Source organism: Salmo salar, chromosome 19, assembly GCF_965601325.2.
Source record: "Salmo salar chromosome 19, fSalSal1, whole genome shotgun sequence".
Classification (NCBI taxonomy): Eukaryota; Metazoa; Chordata; class Actinopteri; order Salmoniformes; family Salmonidae; genus Salmo; species Salmo salar.
In genome coordinates this window covers 14941190-14960710 of record NC_138309.1, presented here as the reverse complement: position 1 = coordinate 14960710, position 19521 = coordinate 14941190, and the positions used below count along the sequence as shown (strand labels likewise).

Here is a 19521-nt window from a genome sequence, read left to right as displayed (position 1 = left end):
TGAATCTCCCCAGGAAAGCAGCCAGCGCTATCAACCATCTCTAGGGAGCCCAGATATAAGGCCTCTCTCTCTTTCTCTCTCTGTCTCTCTCTATCTGTCTTTGGCAGGCAGGCAGGTAGATGGGAGTGGACTGGTTGAACCCTCCTCTCCACTCTTGTTTATACACTGTTTGTAAGTCTTGAATAAATCAAGGCAAATTGCTATGGATGGTACTTGCTAGAGACACAAGTGCATAAATCTAATATCTTATCCAAATCCTGGAAGTGAATTGTATTGTCTCCTATGGAGTAACCTTCCCTATACCCTCTTGTCCACCCTTAGAATACATTTGGCATATTTTTAGGCACCAATGTGATTATATTCACCCCTATTCCCCTCCCCCACACCTCACCCCTATCCCTATCCCCATCCCCGACACCTCAACCCTCCCCCACACCTCACCCCTATCCCCTCCCCCCACACCTCACCCCTATCCCCCCACAACTCACCCCTATTCCCCTCCCACACACCTCACCCCTATCCTCCCTCCCCCACACCTCACCCCAATCCCCCATCCCCGACACCTCAACCCTCCCCCACACCTCACCCCTATCCCCTCCCCCCACACCGCACCCCTATCCCCCCACACCTCACCCTTATCCCCCCACAACACACCCCTATTCCCCTCCCACACAACTCACCCCTAGTCCCCCTCCCCCACACCTCACCCTTATTCCTGACACCTCACCCCTATTCCCCCTCCCCACACCTCACCCCTATCCCCTCCCCCCACACCGCACCCCTATCCCCCTACACCTCAACCCTATCCCCCCACACCTCACCCCTATCCCCCCTCCCCCACACCTCACCCCTATCTCCATCCCCATCCCCGACACCTCAACCCTCCCCCACACCTCACCCCTATCCCCTCCCCCCACACCGCACCCCTATCCCCCCACACCTCAACCCTATCCCCCCACACCTCACCCCTATCCCCCCACAACTCACCCCTAATCCCCCTCCCCCACACCTCACCCCTATCCCCCATCCCTGACACCTCACCCCATTCCCCCTCCCCACACCTCACCCCTACCCCTCCCCCCACACCGCACCCCTATCCCCTTACACCTCAACCCTATCCCCCCACACCTCACCCCTATCCTCCTACACCTCACCCCTAGTCCTCACCCCTCCCCCACACCGCACCCCTTCTTCCCCTCCCCCACACCTCACCCCTATCCCCCCTCCCCCACACCTCACCCCTTCTCCTCCCTCCCCCACACCCCACACCTCACCCCTAGTCTTCTACCCAACACCTCACCCCTATCCCCACATCTCACCCCTTCTCCCCCCTCCCCCACACCTCACCCCTCAGTGCCACTCTTATAGTATATGTTCAGACGCAGGCCAAATATCATTCTACAAATAGCTGTTATTTTTGATGTGCTACTGAATCACACAGCATGACCTGGAAATAGAAAGGAAATATTCAGTCAGAGGGAAATGTATTTTCTTTCTTTCAGGACCCTCCATTTTTTTATATTTTTTTACAAATCTATTTATTGCTAATGGTTTAAAAAATAAAACGCTAACCTTTTGTCCGTATGAGAGACTGACCTCAGTGCTCAATCTACTTTGCACACAGACCTTGTAAATATCACTTCTTTATACAGTAGAGTAAAACCCTTTGCTCAAGGCTGTATATACCAACAGTTATTGGATATGTCAAAAAATAAGCCCATTTCCTCTGAAATAAAGAGATGATGGAGAGAGGATCAGAGAGAGAGAGATGACTGCGTGAGAAGAGGGCTGAGAGAGAGAGAGAAAGAGAGAAGAACGGGGAAACAAAATGAGGTGAGAGAAGAAAGGCACATACAGACAGATGAAGAGAGGAGGGAGGGCTGACTAACAGTGAAGTACAGAAGCAACGGGAGGTACAAGAGCCTCTGTAATAATAACATGCTCTATAGAGCTATGGTCAAAAGTAGTGCTCAATATAAGGAACCGGGTTCAATAGGGGGCTCCAAACAACAAATGATTAACGGATTTGAAGTTGGGTTTAGATATCTGTAAAACAGAGAAATACTGACTAAGCTTTATAATAAGCTTCACCATTACAGGCATGTTGAAAGGGATGATGCTGATACATTTGATTTTGTATTAGATTTTCTGGGGGGAAAAACCCTAAACAGATCCTCTGCCCATTGGTAATGCCACCTCATCAGCCAACCGGTTTTAGATGAGACGTGCTAATGATTTAACAGTGTGACATCCATGTGAAAACCGAGTCGGCATCCCAAATGGCGAATTACTACTTTTCACCAGGGCTCATATACAGAATAGGGTGACATTTGGGGCAAACCCTAACCTGAATAACTTACCGTAGAGGGGCTTGTTCAGAAACCATGACTATTTTCTACCCATCCACTCCCAAGTTCCAACAGATAACAGACCGGTAGCATTATGCAACTCCAACCCCTTCTCTCACCTCACTCAGTCGGCTACACTCGTTTACCACCATCGCCATCCCTCTCTTATTGTCATTTATTTGTCTGTTTGTTCCTCAGGATACAGAGTTGGTGCGTAACATCTGTCGCTGGGTGAGACAAGCTGTCAAGATCCCCTTCTTCGCCAAACTGACCCCCAACGTCACCAACATTGTGGATATAGCCATGGCAGCCCACGAAGGTACGCCAACTAGCCCCACTTACTTAGGGTAAGTCCCAAATGGTACCCTATTCCCTATGTAGTGCACTACTTTTGACCAAACCCCTATAGGGCTCTTGTCAAAAGTAGTGCACTAAGTAAGGGCATAAGATGCCATTTAGGATCAACCTAAAGTCACTGTTCATTGAATATACTGTACTCAAATGATCTGTTGTTGTTGTTGTTTTGTGTCTTTTTGATGTTCATTTAGTTTTTTTAGAGATGGACTTACATGAACTGTGCATAATAGTTTTGTCCTGACCACCCTAGAATGGAACTGGTAGTTTACAGTCAGCTAGCTTCATGTAGTGACCGTAGCAGCCTCATATGAACGTGTTCTCTTTCTCCCACAAAACACTTCTGCATCATTTTCGTTTGAAAGCCAAGTGATCGACACAACCCCAAACAACATAGAGACACTAATGGAATTACTTGGCACATTGAAAGTCCACAGGCATCTAAACAGACGCCCTGCTGTGCTCCACAGTGCACTGCAGGACCCTTTAAGGTGCTGGTTGATTTGGCCCTGGGTTTGGCTGGCGTAGCCGAGCCCTATGCCCGTTCCCCCACAGCTAATGACTAAACGTGTCCCTGCAGGTGGTGCAGATGGCATCACTGCAACCAACACGGTATCTGGGCTGATGGGGCTCAAGGCAGACGGCACTCCTTGGCCTGGCATTGGCCGTGGCAAGAGAACCACATATGGTGGCGTGTCTGGTAAGTGTTGTCTGACTTGCTGCTTTTCCCTCTGCTCCCCCCAACCACTCCCTCAGGGCCGGAACAGCCAGAATGTGTGTGTGTGTGTGTGTGTGCGCATGTGCGCGTGTGTGTGCGTGCGTGCGTGTGTGCATTTTTGCTTGCGTGTGTGTGTGCCAATATGTGGGGGTTTAAAGGGGTGTGCTGTAGTTTAAATGCTGTAGTCTTGGTCCACTCCACTGCTGTTTTTATGGGGCTGTGCTTTGCGAGACACTGAGGCTCTGAGGCTGGACACTGTCTCTAATAGCAGTGACAGATGGACCAGAATGAGTCTGAAAGTGCTTCTAATGCTTCCTCTGCTCTGCTCTACTGGGATGAAATGGGAGAGGCTGAATAAAGAAGGACTGCAACAACCTGCCACAATCATTCTGAGAGGGACTGAGAGCACCCACTTTTCTTTTTACAGTTTGAAATATTGTTTTAGACAGAGTGAGATATTTGGAAGGTGTGTGTACAAGCAAATGTTGATTATTTGATGTGGAAACTTGATGTGTAATTACCAGAAAAACTTTTTGTTTTGTTTTGGTTAAATGTTTTTCTGTGCACTGGAATATTCTGGTGGTGTACTGGATATTGTATTAGGATCTTATGTTTTAATGTGTTTTACAGTGTTACTGTCAGTCTCATGTAAGCATCTCTTTCTCTCAGTAGGATGGAAGTTTCACCGTCAATCAGGTTTCCTTTATTGTAAAGAAACCTTGAAATCACAGCCAATGAGGAAAAGCCTGGCTTATAATAGTTTTTTGCTCATTGTGCAGTATGTCAAGCATTAACTTGGTTCTCAGTCTCCATCTGTGGTAATTACACACATTCTATGGAGATAAAAGCAGTATTTAGGCAGACTATGACAGGTATGGTCAATCTCTGAAATGCCGCTCTCTCTTGAAGATCTGTTTCCTGATATCGTATTCTTCTTCTCCCATAGCGTAACCGTTTGATTATCGTATCCTGTAAAGAAGGAAAGTGTTCTTACTTGCAAAGCCTTTTGGGTAAAACACGCTCATTCTCATTTTCAGTCTGTTTGAGTGATGTGACACATGTATTGCACAGGGACTTGAAACAAAGGAGCCAGAGGTTGCTATGAGATATTGACTTTGTCTGTGAAAGGGAAATCTCTTTTATGAAGCCGTTATAAAGGGAAAGAGATCTACTGCCTTCGAAAAAGAACACACTGCCCCTCCTAATCTTCTCAGATTTGATGTATTTCAGATGAACATGCCTTTTGGAGTTAGTCACTCTGTGTCATGTGGAAGGTGTGGCCTATAAAGAGGCCACATCAAATCGCATTATACTGTCATTGTAATGATCTTATATGATGGACAAATACAACTATATGAGAATTACTGTACTGTAAATGTGCATTACTGTTTGTCTTCGAAAAGTGTTCTTTAGTTTTCCTTGTTTCCTTAATTTAGACCGATCCCCACTCTCATATCACCTCACTTACCTATTCTCCTCATATCACCTCACTTCCAACCAATCCTGGTTTGAGAGAACAACAGAATGTAACCCTCCTATTGGTGGAGACATAGTACACTGACTGACTCAATAATGCATGGAGATACTGTTTCTTACCTTGGCCCTCCGTGTACCTCACTGTTCCACAACCCTACTGCTGGCCTGTTGGCTGTTGCATTGTTATTGTCATTTATGAGATAGCAGCATTATCTTATGACACTGCCCTTCAGTGTGACTAGGGTCACTATTGTGTCCATAAGAAAGTCTTGTGTGAACTGCTGTGACCACGGCTCTCTGATGTTGGACCCCCCCTTTCTTCCCCCCTCTTTTCCTGCCTTTCGCCTTCCTCCTTTCTCTTCACTCCAGTCTCACTCTCTCTCTCTCTCTCTTTCTCTCTCTCTCTCTCTCTCTCTCTCTCTCTCTCTGTCTTTTTCTATCTCTATCTCTCTGCCCTCATCCCTATTTTCTCTCAGCTCGATTTCAGTCCCTAGCCTCAGCCACCGTATCAACGTCAGTGAGAGGAGAAAAAAGAGCCTTAGGAAGGCAATGTACATTAACAATTTATAGGGAAACTATTGCAGCAGTATTTTATATATATATATATATATTTTTTTTTTATGACTCAATGTCATCTTTTTCCCATTTAAGCCATGGCTGCCGGCTCCTGTGAGAATCCCCCAGGAGTTGGGTGGTGGTGCAGGGGCACCAGTGGAGAGGCAGGCAGGCATATATCACCTACCAACACCGCTGCAGGGACACTGGGCCCACCTTCTCCCCTCCTCCCTAATTCTGTTCAACCAGAGAGCAAAGCAAGGCCAAGTGAACAGACTGTTAGATAATGTACAGTAGGCTACTACCTTTTACAATACCCTAGTAAAGTACTTCAATAGAGCCTACTATACAGTATTTTTTATACTTTATGCTCAGTGTAAATGAGTGGGTGTGTGTGTGTGTGTGTGTGTGTGTGTGTGTGTGTGTGTGTGTGTGTGTGTGTGTGTGTGTGTGTGTGTGTTCGGTGTGTGTGTGTTCGGTGTGTGTGTTCGGTGTGTGTGTGTTCGGTGTGTATGTGTGTGTTCACTGTGCGTGTGTCAGATCAGATGCTGTTTAGACTCACAGTTGATCCAGTGTGTGTCAGATCAGATGCTGTTTAAAGGCTTATCTGTCAGGTTTTCCCTGACGTTCTGTTATACCCCCCCCCCACCCACCCCCACCTCATATTTACTACACCCAACGCAGAGCCAAACAGACACAAATGTCAACTGCTCGGTTTGAAGTCTAGCTCCACGTAAAGCTTGACATTTCACCAGGAAAACACAATTTTTCCTAGACGTACATGTTTCATTTTTCACGTTGTGTTTTGTTTGGGTTTTTTGCACCTAGATGTTTTTCACCTGCCACAAAGCAAGTCAATAAAGGGACTTTGATCTATACAGTATATGATAGGTTCTGCTTTCAACTAAACATTATAGCCACTGCCTTCAGTTGGTAATGGTGTTTTCCAGGTAAGCTATGTTTGTTTTTGTTGATACATTTATATAAATGGACGTTTGGCAAGTGCATTTGTTCCATGCAGTCGATTTATCAAAAAGGATATGTGATGCCCTTGCACTGCTTTGTAGAACTTTCAGAGATTACAGCATGAAAAAGATTTTGCCCTGGGCGGGTACTAACACTGGGATCCATAATCACTTTCCCTTTCTCAATGGCTTAAAAGTCTGTATGTTCCTCATCTTCTCCATCTACTACACCTGCATTGATCTGAAAGAACTGACCAGGTGAAAGCCAGCCTAATGATGAGCTTCTACCATATTGTTTTCACCTGTCAAGTATTTTCCAATTAGTCCAGATGAAGGCTTGTCGGCGAAGAGAGGAGAGGAGATACTTTTTTAGAGAATTGAGAAGAAGGCAGTATCTTGAAGTGAACCAGGCCACTCCAAGGGTTAGCTAGCAGAATGGGAGGTATGCTCAGGCATAACCACAGCTCATTTCAGAGGGATTATTTGAAGTGGGTTGGGAGGACGAGAGAGCGAGAGACAGAGAGAAGAGAGAAATAAAGAGGAAGAGAGAGAGACCCCACAGAGCACCAGGACAGCAACACAATTAGACCCAACCAAATCATGAGAAAACAAAAAGATAATTACTTGACACATTGGAAATTATGAATAAAAAACTGAGCAAACTAAAATGCTATTTGTCCCTAAACAGAGTGTACACAGTGGCAGAATACCTGACCACTGTGACTGACCCAAAATTAAGGAAAGCTTTGACTATGTACAGACTCAATGAGCATAGCCTTGTAATTGAGAAAGGCCGCCGTAGGCAGAAATGGCTCTTAAGAGAAGACCGGCTATATGCACACTGCCCACAAAATGAGGTGGAAACTGAGCTGCACTTCCTAACCTCCTGCCAAATATATGACCATATTAGAGACACATATTTCCCTCAGATTACACAGACCCACAAAGAATTCGAAAACAAATCCAATTTCGATAAACTCCGATACTGTGTCTATTGGGTGAAATACAACAGTGTGCCATCACAGCAGCAAGATGTGTGACCTGTTGCCACAAGAAAAGGTCAACCAGTGAAGAACAAACACCATTGTAAATACAACATATATTTATGTTTATTTAGTTTCCCTTTTGTACTTTAACAATTTGCACATCGTTACAACACTGTATATAGCCATACAATGACATTTGAAATGTCTCTATTCCTTTGGAACTTTTGTGAGTGTGATGTTTACTGTTATTTTTTTTATTCTATTTCACTTGCTTTGGCAATGTAAACATATGATTCCCATGCCAATAATGCCCTTTGAATTGAATTGAATTGAGAGAGATGCGGAGAGAGAGTAACAAAGAGGAGAGAGACAGAGAGAAGGAGAGAGACAGAGAGAAGGAGAGAGACAGAGAGAAGGAGAGAGACAGAGAGAAGGAGAGAGACAGACAGAGAAGGAGAGAGACAGACAGAGAAGGAGAGAGACAGACAGAGAAGGAGAGAGAGACAGAGAAGGAGAGAGAGACAGAGAAGGAGAGAGAGACAGACAGAGAGAGACAGAGAGAGAAGGAGAGAGACAGACAGAGAAGGAGAGAGACAGACAGAGAAGGAGAGAGACAGACAGAGAAGGAGAGAGACAGACAGAGAAGGAGAGAGACAGACAGAGAAGGAGAGAGACAGACAGAGAAGGAGAGACGGAGACAGAGAAGGAGAGACGGAGACAGAGAAGGAGAGACGGAGACAGAGAAGGAGAGACGGAGACAGAGAAGGAGAGACGGAGACAGACAGAGAGAAGGAGAGAGACAGAGAGAAGGAGAGAGACAGAGAGAAGGAGAGAGACAGAGAGAAGGAGAGAGAAGGAGAGAGACAGAGAGGAGAGAGACCGAGAGAAGGAGAGACCGAGAGAAGGAGAGACCGAGAGAAGGAGAGACCGAGAGAAGGAGAGAGAGACCAAGAGAAGGAGAGAGAGCCAAGAGAAGGAGAGAGACCGAGAGGAGAGAGACCGAGAGAAGGAGAGAGACCGAGAGAAGGAGAGAGACCGAGAGAGACCGAGAAGGAGAGACAAAGAGGAGAGAGATAGAGAAATTCTTACTTGCAAGCTCTCTTCAACAGTGCAGTAGACATCAGAAATGTTCACAAATAAGTAACAAAAACTAAAATAATAGTTTGGAAATATATACACAGTAAGAATAGTACAGTACACTATTTTTTATTTATAACACATTACTCACAGTTTACAGAACATAAAGTAAACAAAATAAATATACCCCAGCCTCCTCCTTTTTCCCCATTATTCGTCTGGCTACGTGATGTAACTAACTAGAAGGTGAGAGAAAGACAGAGGTTGGTGGTTGTGTTTCTGCTCCGCTACAGTCTTTCTGTAATCTAGCGCTAAGTACAGTACACCTCTGTCTCTGTGTCAGTGTGTCCTTGGTAATAAGAGGTCTTGGTGTTTCGCTCCATGGCTGCAGCATTCTACGGAGGAGAGAGAGAAACAAAGAGAGAGAGAGTGAAAGGGAGAGAGAGAGTGAGAGAGAGAAGCGGGTGGGGGAGAGGAGTAGTGATTGTCATTCTGGAGGGCTCTGCTGCTCTGCAGACGTGAGCGCTGGGTAATGATGGCGGGGGAACGGGGCTGTGCCGGCTGAGAGAAGAACAGGTTTTGGCTGAGGGGATTGGTTCCTAAGCCAATGCCTAATTCACAGATCCTATGTTAAGCCACATTATCTCTGCCTGTATGAACTAATGTGCCGAGATGCCCCCTAAACATTTTCCCTGGGATGAGATGGGAATCATGGGATGGAAACCGGGAGAGGAGTTAGCTAGCGTTAGACACATGTCGGTGTTTGAGGCATTAATGCCCAACTCCCTCCCCCTCATCCTGCCTTTGTAGTCAATGGCATCCATTTGCAGGTCATAACACATAACGTTAATGTTGGAAGGCCTCGGAATAGCCGAACAAGTTCTTTATATTTACATTTTTATTCATCTCCAGGAGAGAGGAGACACACACACACACACACACACACACACACACACACACACACCACACTGACATACACTCTCAAACACACACAGAGCCACAATACATAAACACACTCACTCACTCACTCACTCCCTCACTCATACACACTCACACACCCACACACAGAGCCACGGCACACACACAGCCAGCCACAGTACAGTAAGTCTGATTAATTAAAAATGCAGTGCTGGTCAGCGCCGTGACTACCTGATTGACTTCTCAGCCGCTGTCAAGATTTCAATATCATGTTAAATATTTTCTAAAGGCCAGAGCCTTAAATCTCAGGGGCCGGCACTAGACAGCGAGCTGTGAACGTAACCATAGGCTAACTGCTAATGATAAGAATAGAGGGTGTGATGAGGCGTCTGTAATACAGTCATTGGATTAGGCCATCAATCACCCGGCATCTCCGGGGACAACGGTGAGGAGGAGACCAAATGGTGACAAGAGAAATTAGGAACAGAGCATGACTGGAATATTTGTTTTCCCTCCTATTTCTTTCTTCTCTATCTCTCTTACACTTTATCTTTCTCTCTCTCACACACTCTTTCGGTGAGCTCTCTCTTCCTCTCCCTCCCTCGCTCTCTCTCTCTCCCTCTTTCTCTCCCTCTCTCTCTTGCTCTCACTCTCTCTTCCTCTCTCTCCCGCCAACCTCTCTCTCTCTCTCTCTCCACCTCTCTCTCTCTCTCATTCCGTTATCTGCTGGTCAAGCTGTATTTCTCTTGAGATGCACAGGAAGCCGTTCTACCCGCCAGCCCCTGGAAACAGAATGCATTCTCTCCTCATGATTGGATTGTGAAGGCTCTACCCATAATCCCTTTGGCTTTTATTTAAGCAAAATATGTTCACAAGGCAAGGAAACACTGTATAGTATGTGCACTATGAATATTATCCCTAGATTTTTCCTTTAGAACCAAAGCTCCATTATAAGCTATTAACCAATGACTGCTATTTCCATGCAGTTTCTGAGGAAAACATATTTTGGAGTATCTGTTCAGAGAAACCCCAGTGTGTCCTGAAGCCCTGGGTTAAGGTGAGGTGGATGGAGCTCTCTGATTGCTCACAGAAAATGTATTATTGACTAGCATGCACTTTGCAAACATAACAGTTAGATTACCACAGCTCACTGTCTACTTCTGTGACTATCTAAATACTGTGTCTATCTTGGCTTTCATCACAAAATATTTATATTGACCATTCAAGCTGCTCTGAGTACAGCCCTTATATAGAAAGTAAACGCTTGTATAGAAAGTGTTTTTTATTCCATAAACATATGTATTTATAATGCCCATTATATACAGGAGATTACATACGGTATTGTATTTTCCTGATGTTCCCTAGTAGAGGTCCATAATTGTCTGGTCTCTGTTTCCGTACCTCTTCTTCCTTATCTTCTTTCTCTCCATTTTTTTTGTACAGCAGGACCATTGTCTTTTTTTAAATCTGCAATATGTTACTTTTTGGGCTACCTGACCAAATTCACATAGAAATGTGAGTTGTAGATCTGTCATTCTCATCGAAAGCAGTTCTAAGAAGCTATTTCTATGCTTCCCGTTCTTAAGTTTTGTTTTTGCGTCTTTTACTTTTGGTTTTGTACACCAGTTTCAAACAGCTGAAAATACAATATTTTTGGTTATGGAAAATATATTTCGCAGCAGTTTAGATGGTGCAATGATTCTCTACACTGGACTTGCTTGTTTTGTCACATAAAATGAAAGTAGGCAAACTATTAGAATTTTACTAACCAGGAAATTGCGGAGTGATTTCTGCATAGTGCATCTCTAATGTAATCTGACATTTACTGTTAGCAACTCAGTATTTTTCCCACTGGCGTATTTTTACCTCTGTGGTACACTAAGTCTTAATTTCCCACTGATAAGTTCTATATTATTGAGTGTAAGAACAATAAAACAGTAATTTGATTAATGTTATTTCCAGACTACACATCTAGATCTGTGATAATTGAGCTGGTTAGGCGTTCATTGTCTGCTGTGAGAACTACTTTTCTTCCCTCTCTCTCTTTCTCTCATTTTACCTCAGTTGCAGCAAATTCATTGCCACAATGAAAAAAAAAGAGCAGTAAAAGAAATGCATTTATTCACAGAGTATGCAAGGAGCACCAAAGGGGACTAACTCAGGGTAACAAGTGCTATTCAATAATCCTAAATATTCATTGCTATCAGTTTGCTATATTTTAAGTTTCATGCTTATTCTACCATAACATGTCTCTTACAATGCTGTGCACAGCGCTGTAAGCACACACCACATCATTTATTGATGCCATACAGCCTTGCAGCCTCTTCACGTGTCCTAACATTGTTTACCATACTGCTGTATGTCTATGGAGGGGAGAGATGGAGGGAGAGAAGACATGCCTGTTGTGAACTTGCTCTGAAAGAATGAGGATGTTCTGTTACTGTTCACAGAGTTCTCTGTAATATTTTGAGGCAGATGATGCTTCAACTGTTATTTCCACATAATATTTTTCCTAGGTGTGGGCAAATATTTTTGATTCACTGTTCATTTTTCTTTGTGCATTATAAGAGCAGTTATTGTTCACCAGATTCTACAAAGTTACAAAGACCTCCTGCCCCCCCCCCCCCCCCCCCCCCCCCATCCAAATATTGAATAGCTAGCCCTCTGCCTTATCTTAACCACCCAAGCCATGGCCTGTTCACCCCGCTACCATCTAGAAGGGGGAGACAGTACAGGTGCATCAAAGTTGGGACCGAGAGACTGAAAAACAGCTTACATCTCCAGGCCATCAGACTGTTAAATTGTCACCACTAGCCAGCCTCCACCCAGTACCCTGCCCTGAACTTAGTCACTGTTTCTAGCTGGCTACCACCCGGTACCCTGCCCTGCACCTTAGAGACTGCTGCCCTATGTCAATAGTCATTGAACACTGGGTACTTTAATAATGTTCGCATACTGTTTTACCCACTTCACATGTACAGTGCATTCAGAAAGTATTCAGACCCCTTGACTTTTTCCACATTTTGTTATGTTATAGCCTTATTTTAAGATGGATTCAATAATTTTTTCCCACAAACAATCTACACACAATACCCCATAATGACAAAGCAAGAATTAGATTTTTGCAAATGTATAAAAAAAAAACTGAAATATCACATTTACATAAGTATTCAGACCCTTTACTCAAGCACCTTTGGCAGCGATTACAGCCTTGAGTCTTCTTGGGTATGATGCTACAAGCTTGGCATGCCTGTATTTGGGGAGTTTCTCCCATTCTTCTCTGCAGATCCTCTCAAGCTCTGTCAGGTTGGATACCAGCTATTTTCAGGTCTCTCCAGAGATGTTTGATCGGGTTCAACTCCGGACTCTGGCTGGGCCAATCAAAGACATTCAGAGACTTGCCCCGAAGCCATTCTTGCGTTGTCTTGGCTGTGTGCATAGGGTCATTGTCCTGTTGGAAGGTGAACCTTCGCCCCAGTCTGAGGTCCTGAAAGGTCTAGAGCAGGTTTTCATCAAGTATCTATCTGTACGTTGCTTCGTTCATCTTTCCCTCAAGCCTGACTAGTCTCCCAGTCCCTGCCGCTGAACAACATCCCCTCACAATGATGCTGCCACCACCATGCTTCACCGTAGGGATGGTGCCAAGTTTCCTTCAGGCGTGACACTTGGCATTCAGGCCAAAGAGTTCAATCTTGGTTTCATCAGACCAGAGAATCTTGTTTTTCATTGTCTTAGTCCTTTAGGTGCCTTTTGGCAAACTCAAAGCAGGCTATCATGTGCCTTTTACTGAGGAGTGGCTTCCGTCTGGCCATTCTACCATAAAGGCCTGATTGGTGGAGTGCTGCAGAGATGGTTGTCCTTCTGGAAGGTTCTCCCATCTCCACAGAGGAACTATGGAGCTCTTTCTGAGTGACCATCGGGTTCTTGGTCACCTCTCTGGCCAAGGCCCTTCTCCCCCGATTGCTCAGTTTGGCTGGGCAGACAGATCTTGGAAGAGTCTTGGTGCTTCCAAACTACTTCCATTTAAGAATGATGGGGGTCTCTGTGTTCTTTGGGGCCTTCAATGCTCCAAATCAATTTAATTTACCAAAGGTGGACTCCAATCAAGTAGAAACATCTCAAGGATGATCAATGGAAACAGGATGCACCTGAGCTCAATTTCGAGTCTCATATCAAAGGGTCCGAATACTTATGTAAATAAGGTATTTCATTTGTATTTTTCATACATTGCAAAAAATTCTAAAAACCTGTTTTCGCTTTGTCATTATGGGGTATTGTGTGTAGAATGAGAGGGGAAAACATTTTAATCCATTTTAGAATAATGCTGTAACGTAAAAAAATGTGGAAAAAGTCAAGGGGTCTGAATACTTTCCGAATGCACTGTGTATACACTCATAGAAAAAAAGGTGCTATCTAGAACTAAAAATGGTTCTTCGGCTGTCCCCTTTTGGTTCCAGGTAGAACCCTTTTTGGTTCCATGTAGAACCCTTTCCACAGAGGTTTCTATATGGAACCAAAAAGTGTTGGGGACAGCCACTGAACCCTTTTGGAACCCTTTTTTCTAAGAATGTACTGTATTATATTCAGGGCTCGTCCTATCTACTGCTACACACACCTTTTCTATTCACATACTGTCCATCCTGTCTATACACACCATCATATACAAAAATATAGACCCTATATGCAACAATTTCTAACATTTTACTGAGTTACAGTTCATATTAGCAAATCAATTAGGCCCTAAACTATGGATTTCACATGACTTGGAATACAGATATGAATCTGTGGTCACAGATACCTTCAAAAAGGTTGTGGTGTAGATCAGAAAACCAGTCGGTATCTGGTGTGCAGTGGGACATCTCCTTCGCATAGAGTTGATCAGGCTGTTGATTGTGGCCTGTGGAATGTTGTTCCACTCCTCTTCCATGAATGTGCAAAGTTGCTGGATATTGGCGGGAACCGGAACACGTTGTCGTACACTTCGATCCAGAGCATCCCAGACATGCTCAATGCGTGACGTCTGGTGAGTATGCAGGCCATGGAAGAACTGGGACATTTTCAGCTTCCAGGAATTGTGTACAGATCCTTGCGACATGGGCTGTGCATTATCATGCTGAAACATGAGGTGATGGTAGCGGATGAATGGCACGACAATGGGCCTCAGGATCTGATCATGGTATCTCTGTGCATTCAAATTGCCAATAAAATGCAATTGGGTTCGTTGTCCGTAGCTTATTCCTGACCATACTATAACCCCACCTACACCATGGGGCACTCTGTTCACAACGTTGACATCAATGAAACGCTCACCCACACGACGCCATAAACATACGTGGTCTGCAGTTGTGAGGCCGGTTGGATGTTGGAGGCGGCTTATGGTAGAAAAATTTACATTAAATTATCTGGAAAAAGTTCTGGTGGATATTCCTGCAGTCAGCATGCCTATTGCACGATCCCTCAAAACTTGAGATATCTGTGGCATTGTGTTGTGTGACAAAACTCCACATTTTAGAGTGGCCTTTTATTGTCCCCAGTTCAAGGTGCACCTGTGTAATGATCATGCTGTTTAATCAGCTTCTTGACATGCCAGACCTGTCAGGTGGATGGATTATCTTGGCAAAGGAGAAATGCCCACTAACAGGGATGTAAACAAATTTGTGGACAAAATTTAAGAGAAATAAGCTTTTTGTGCGTATAGAAAATGTCTACTCTGGGATATTTTATTTCAGCTCATGAAACATAAGACCAACACTTTACATGTTGCCTTTATATTTTTGTTCAGTATATATCTAAGGGATAATCCATGAGGGGCTATGCGTTGTATGGATAATAATGAACGACATGGAAGGTGTGTTACACGAATCGCTAGCAGAGTGGAACTGACCTTCCACAGAGTTTTGTTATTTTCCAGAGAACGCCAGGAACCCCGAGTTGATTATCCCTTTTATGCCATGGCTATAATTTAACACATTTGCCAAATAGAAATGTGTTCATTTTCTGTTAGAAAAGTGTTCAACATCCACTGAAATAGCGAGCAAGTTTACTAGATACTGTAGCTACAGTAGTTGGCGTGGTAACCAAACAAACAGACTTGATAGTTTAGCTAACTAAACCATCAGTATAATTGAATTCAACAATGCCAGTACTGTTTTGATTTCAACTTTTGCTTTCAAAAGCAGCTCAAACATAGAACATGTAAGAATGAATTATAGCCATTGAATTCTACTTATTAAGCAATAAGGCCTAAGGTGGTGTGGTATATGGCCAATATACCACGGCTAAGGGCTGAACTTTTGCACGACGCAGCGGGGAGTGCCTGGACACAGCCCTTAACCGTGGTATATTGGCCATATGATATTTCTTAATTCCTTTATTTAAATTTGAGGGATTGGTGTATATTGTTTTGTATTATTAAGTATTACTGCACTGTTGGAGCTAGAAACATAAGCATTTCGATGCACCTGTGATAACATCTTCAACTTATGTGTACGCGACCAATACATTTTTATTTGACCTTGCTTACTCTTTAGCCATTATAATCAAGCCAGAGAGGAGACAGAGGTCTTTGCCTAGCATTGGGTCCTCTCTTGGTCCTGTGTGTGTTATGAGTGTCAGACAGGATAGGAGCAAGTTTGTGTGTGTGTGTGTGTGTGTGTGTGTGTGTGTGTGTGTGTGTGTGTGTGTGTGTGTGTGTGTGTGTGTGTGTGTGTGTGTGTGTGTGTGTGTGTGTGTGTGTGTGTGTGTGTGTGTGTGTGTGTGTGTGTGTGTGTGTGAGAGGGGATAGATCCAGAGGCAGTGGCCGGTGGCCTTTGCAGACCCTGAATACCAAATGCTGGTATCAAACTTCTGCATTATGCATCTTTAAAGCCCCACACAAAGATAGCCATCGCTGCTATCTATCGGACTGAAACCCACCCAGTTGCTTTGTAGCCTACCGCCCAGACAAAAAGGCCACACAGTCAATGAAGAGGCTTCCATTATTATTCCATACAAATGTAAAGTTCTAATAAATGGATTAATGTGAAAGGAAGGAAAGAAGGTCTAGTATTTGATGGGGGTTGTGTAGTCAGTTCCAATCATGCCCTTCAGTTCACCTTCTCATATTCACTGTTATTACTTATCCATCCATCTCTCACATTATACTGTATGTCACATGTCCAGATATTTGATGATCTGGTTTGGGAAATTATCTGAGACATGTTTGAACCACAACAAATACTGAAACACATGAATATTGTATGCAATTCCAAACGAATGGCAATATTGTATATCTTATGAAGCACAATTGATGTTTCTACTCACTCTGCTCCAAACAAGCTTGCACTATGCAGGCCTCTAGCTCCTATTAATATACTGTAGATCTAGACTCAATAGCCATGAACTTAATTGCTCCTTTGGATGTGTATTTTCTCCCTCTAGTTGGATGAAAAGCAGCCGATTCTGAGAAGCAGCAGATACTCCTGCCTGATTCCTACACATCTGTCTGTCTGTCGGTCTGTCTAGAATTATTCATCAAAAGTAGCAGGTGTATCGTGAGCCGCATGTGTAAGCAGCCATCGTGTATCACTAGAGAGAGAAGATATTTATATACAGTGAGGGGGAAAAAGTATTTGATCCCCTGCTGATTTTGTACGTTTGCCCACTGACAAAGAAATGATCAGTCTATAATTTTAATGGTAGGTTTATTTGAACAGTGAGAGACAGAATAACAAAAATATCCAGAAAAACGCATGTGAAAAATGTTATAAATTGATTTGCATTTTAATGAGGGAAATAAGTATTTGAACCCCTCTCAATCAGAAAGATTTCTGGCTCCCAGGTGTCTTTTATACAGGTAACAAACTGAGATTAGGAGCACACTCTTAAAGGGAGTGCTCCTAATCTCACCTTGTTACCTGTATAAAAGACTCCTGTCCACAGAAGCAATCAATCAATCAGATTCCAAACTCTCCACCATGACAGGGGATCAAATATTATTTTCCCTCACTGTATATATACTACCGTTCAAAGGTTTGGGGTCACTTAGATATGTCCTTGTTTTTGAAAGAAAAGCACATTTGTTGTCCATTAAAATAACATCAAATTGATCAGAAATGCAGTGTAGACATTGTTAATGTTGTAAATGACTATTGTAGCTGGAAACGGCTGATTTTTAATGGAATATTTACAAAGGCGTACAGCGGCCCATTATCAGCGACCATCACTCCTGTGTTCCAATGGCACATTGTGTTAGCTAATCCAAGTAAAAATGCTAATTGATCATTAGAAAACCCTTTTGCAATTATGTTAGCACAGCTGAAAACTGTTGTTCTGATTAAAGAAGCAATACAACTGGCCATCTTTAGACTAGTTGAGTATCTGGAGCATCAGCATTCACAGAACAGCTCCCTTCACAGAACAGCGCAAACTGGCTCTAAACAGAGTAGAAAGAGGAGTGGGAGGCCCGGTGCACAACAGCAAGAGGACAAGTACATTAGAGTGTCTAGTTTGAGAAACAGACGCCTCACAAGTCCTCAACTAGCAGCTTCATTAAATAGTATCCTCAAAACACCAGTCTCAACGTCAACAGTGAAAAGGCGACTCCGGGATGCTGGCCTTCTAGGCAGAGTTGCAAAGAAAAAGCCATATCTCACACTGGCCAATAAAAATAAAATATTAAGATGGGCAAAAGAACACAGACACTGGACAGAGGAACTCTGCCTATAAGGCCAGCATAGAAGGCCAGCAACATCTGGAATCATGTAGTAACCGTAAAAGTGTAGTAACCAAAAACCATGTAGTAACCAAAGAAAAATAAATCTAAATATACACTGCTCAAAAAAATAAAGGGAACACTTAAACAACACATCCTAGATCTGAATGAAAGAAATAATCTTATTAAATACTTTTTTCTTTACATAGTTGAATGTGCTGACAACAAAATCACACGAAAATAATCAATGGAAATCCAATTTATCAACACATGGAGGTCTGGATTTGGAGTCACACTCAAAATTAAAGTGGAAAACCACACTACAGGCTGATCCAACTTTGATGTAATGTCCTTAAAACAAGTCAAAATGAGGCTCAGTAGTGTGTGTGGCCTCCACGTGCCTGTATGACCTCCCTACAACGCCTGGGCATGCTCCTGATGAGGTGGCGGATGGTCTCCTGAGGGATCTCCTCCCAGACCTGGACTAAAGCATCCGACAACTCCTAGATAGTCTGTGGTGCAACGTGGCGTTGGTGGCTGGAGCGAGACATGATGTCCCAGATGTGCTCAATTGGATTCAGGTCTGGGGAACGGGCGGGCCAGTCCATAGCATCAATGCCTTCCTCTTGCAGGAACTGCTGACACACTCCAGCCACATGAGGTCTAGCATTGTCTTGCATTAGGAGGAACCCAGGGCCAACCGCACCAGCATATGGTCTCACAAGGGGTCTGAGGATCTCATCTCGGTACCTAATGGCAGTCAGGCTACCTCTGGCGAGCACATGGAGGGCTGTGCGGCCCCCCAAAGAAATGCCACCCACACCATGACTGACCCACCGCCAAACCGGTCATCTTGGAGGATGTTGCATGCAGCAGAACGTTCTCCACGGCGTCTCCAGACTCTGTCACGTCTGTCACATGTGCTCAGTGTGAACCTGCTTTCATCTGTGAAGAGCACAGGGCGCCAGTGGCGAATTTGCCAATCTTGGTGTTCTCGGGCAAATGCCAAACGTCCTGCACGGTGTTGGGCTGTAAGCACAACCCCCACCTGTGGACGTCGGGCCCTCATACCACCCTCATGGAGTCTGTTTCTGACCGTTTGAGCAGACACATGCACATTTGTGGCCTGCTGGAGGTTATTTTGCAGGGCTCTGGCAGTGCTCCTCCTGCTCCTCCTTGCACAAAGGTGGAGGTAGCGGTCCTGCTGCTGGGTTGTTGCCCTCCTACGGCCTCCTCCACGTCTCCTGATGTACTGGCCTGTCTCCTGGTAGCGCCTCCATGCTCTGGACACTACGCTGACAGACACAGCAAACCTTCTTGCCACAGCTCGCATTGATGTGCCATCCTGGATGAGCTGCACTACCTGAGCCACTTGTGTGGGTTGTAGACTCCGTCTCATGCTACCACTAGAGTGAAAGCACCGCCAGCATTC

The 19521-nt window shown here is 44.3% G+C and overlaps 1 protein-coding gene across 4 annotated transcripts in view; it reads left to right on the top strand.

Annotated features, from left to right (window-relative positions):
- LOC106578501 (dihydropyrimidine dehydrogenase [NADP(+)]) overlaps positions 1-19521 on the top strand; it is a 211170-nt gene that overhangs the window by 146017 nt on the left and 45632 nt on the right. For all 4 annotated transcript variants that reach the window (XR_014381606.1, XM_045702118.2, XM_082965642.1 and 1 more), the window contains 2 exons: positions 2547-2667; positions 3283-3402. Coding sequence is in view for 3 of the 4 variants with exons in the window: in XM_045702118.2 (XP_045558074.1) it covers positions 2547-2667; positions 3283-3402 (241 nt within the window). In the remaining variant the exon portion in view is untranslated. The remainder of the gene's footprint in view (positions 1-2546; positions 2668-3282; positions 3403-19521) is intronic.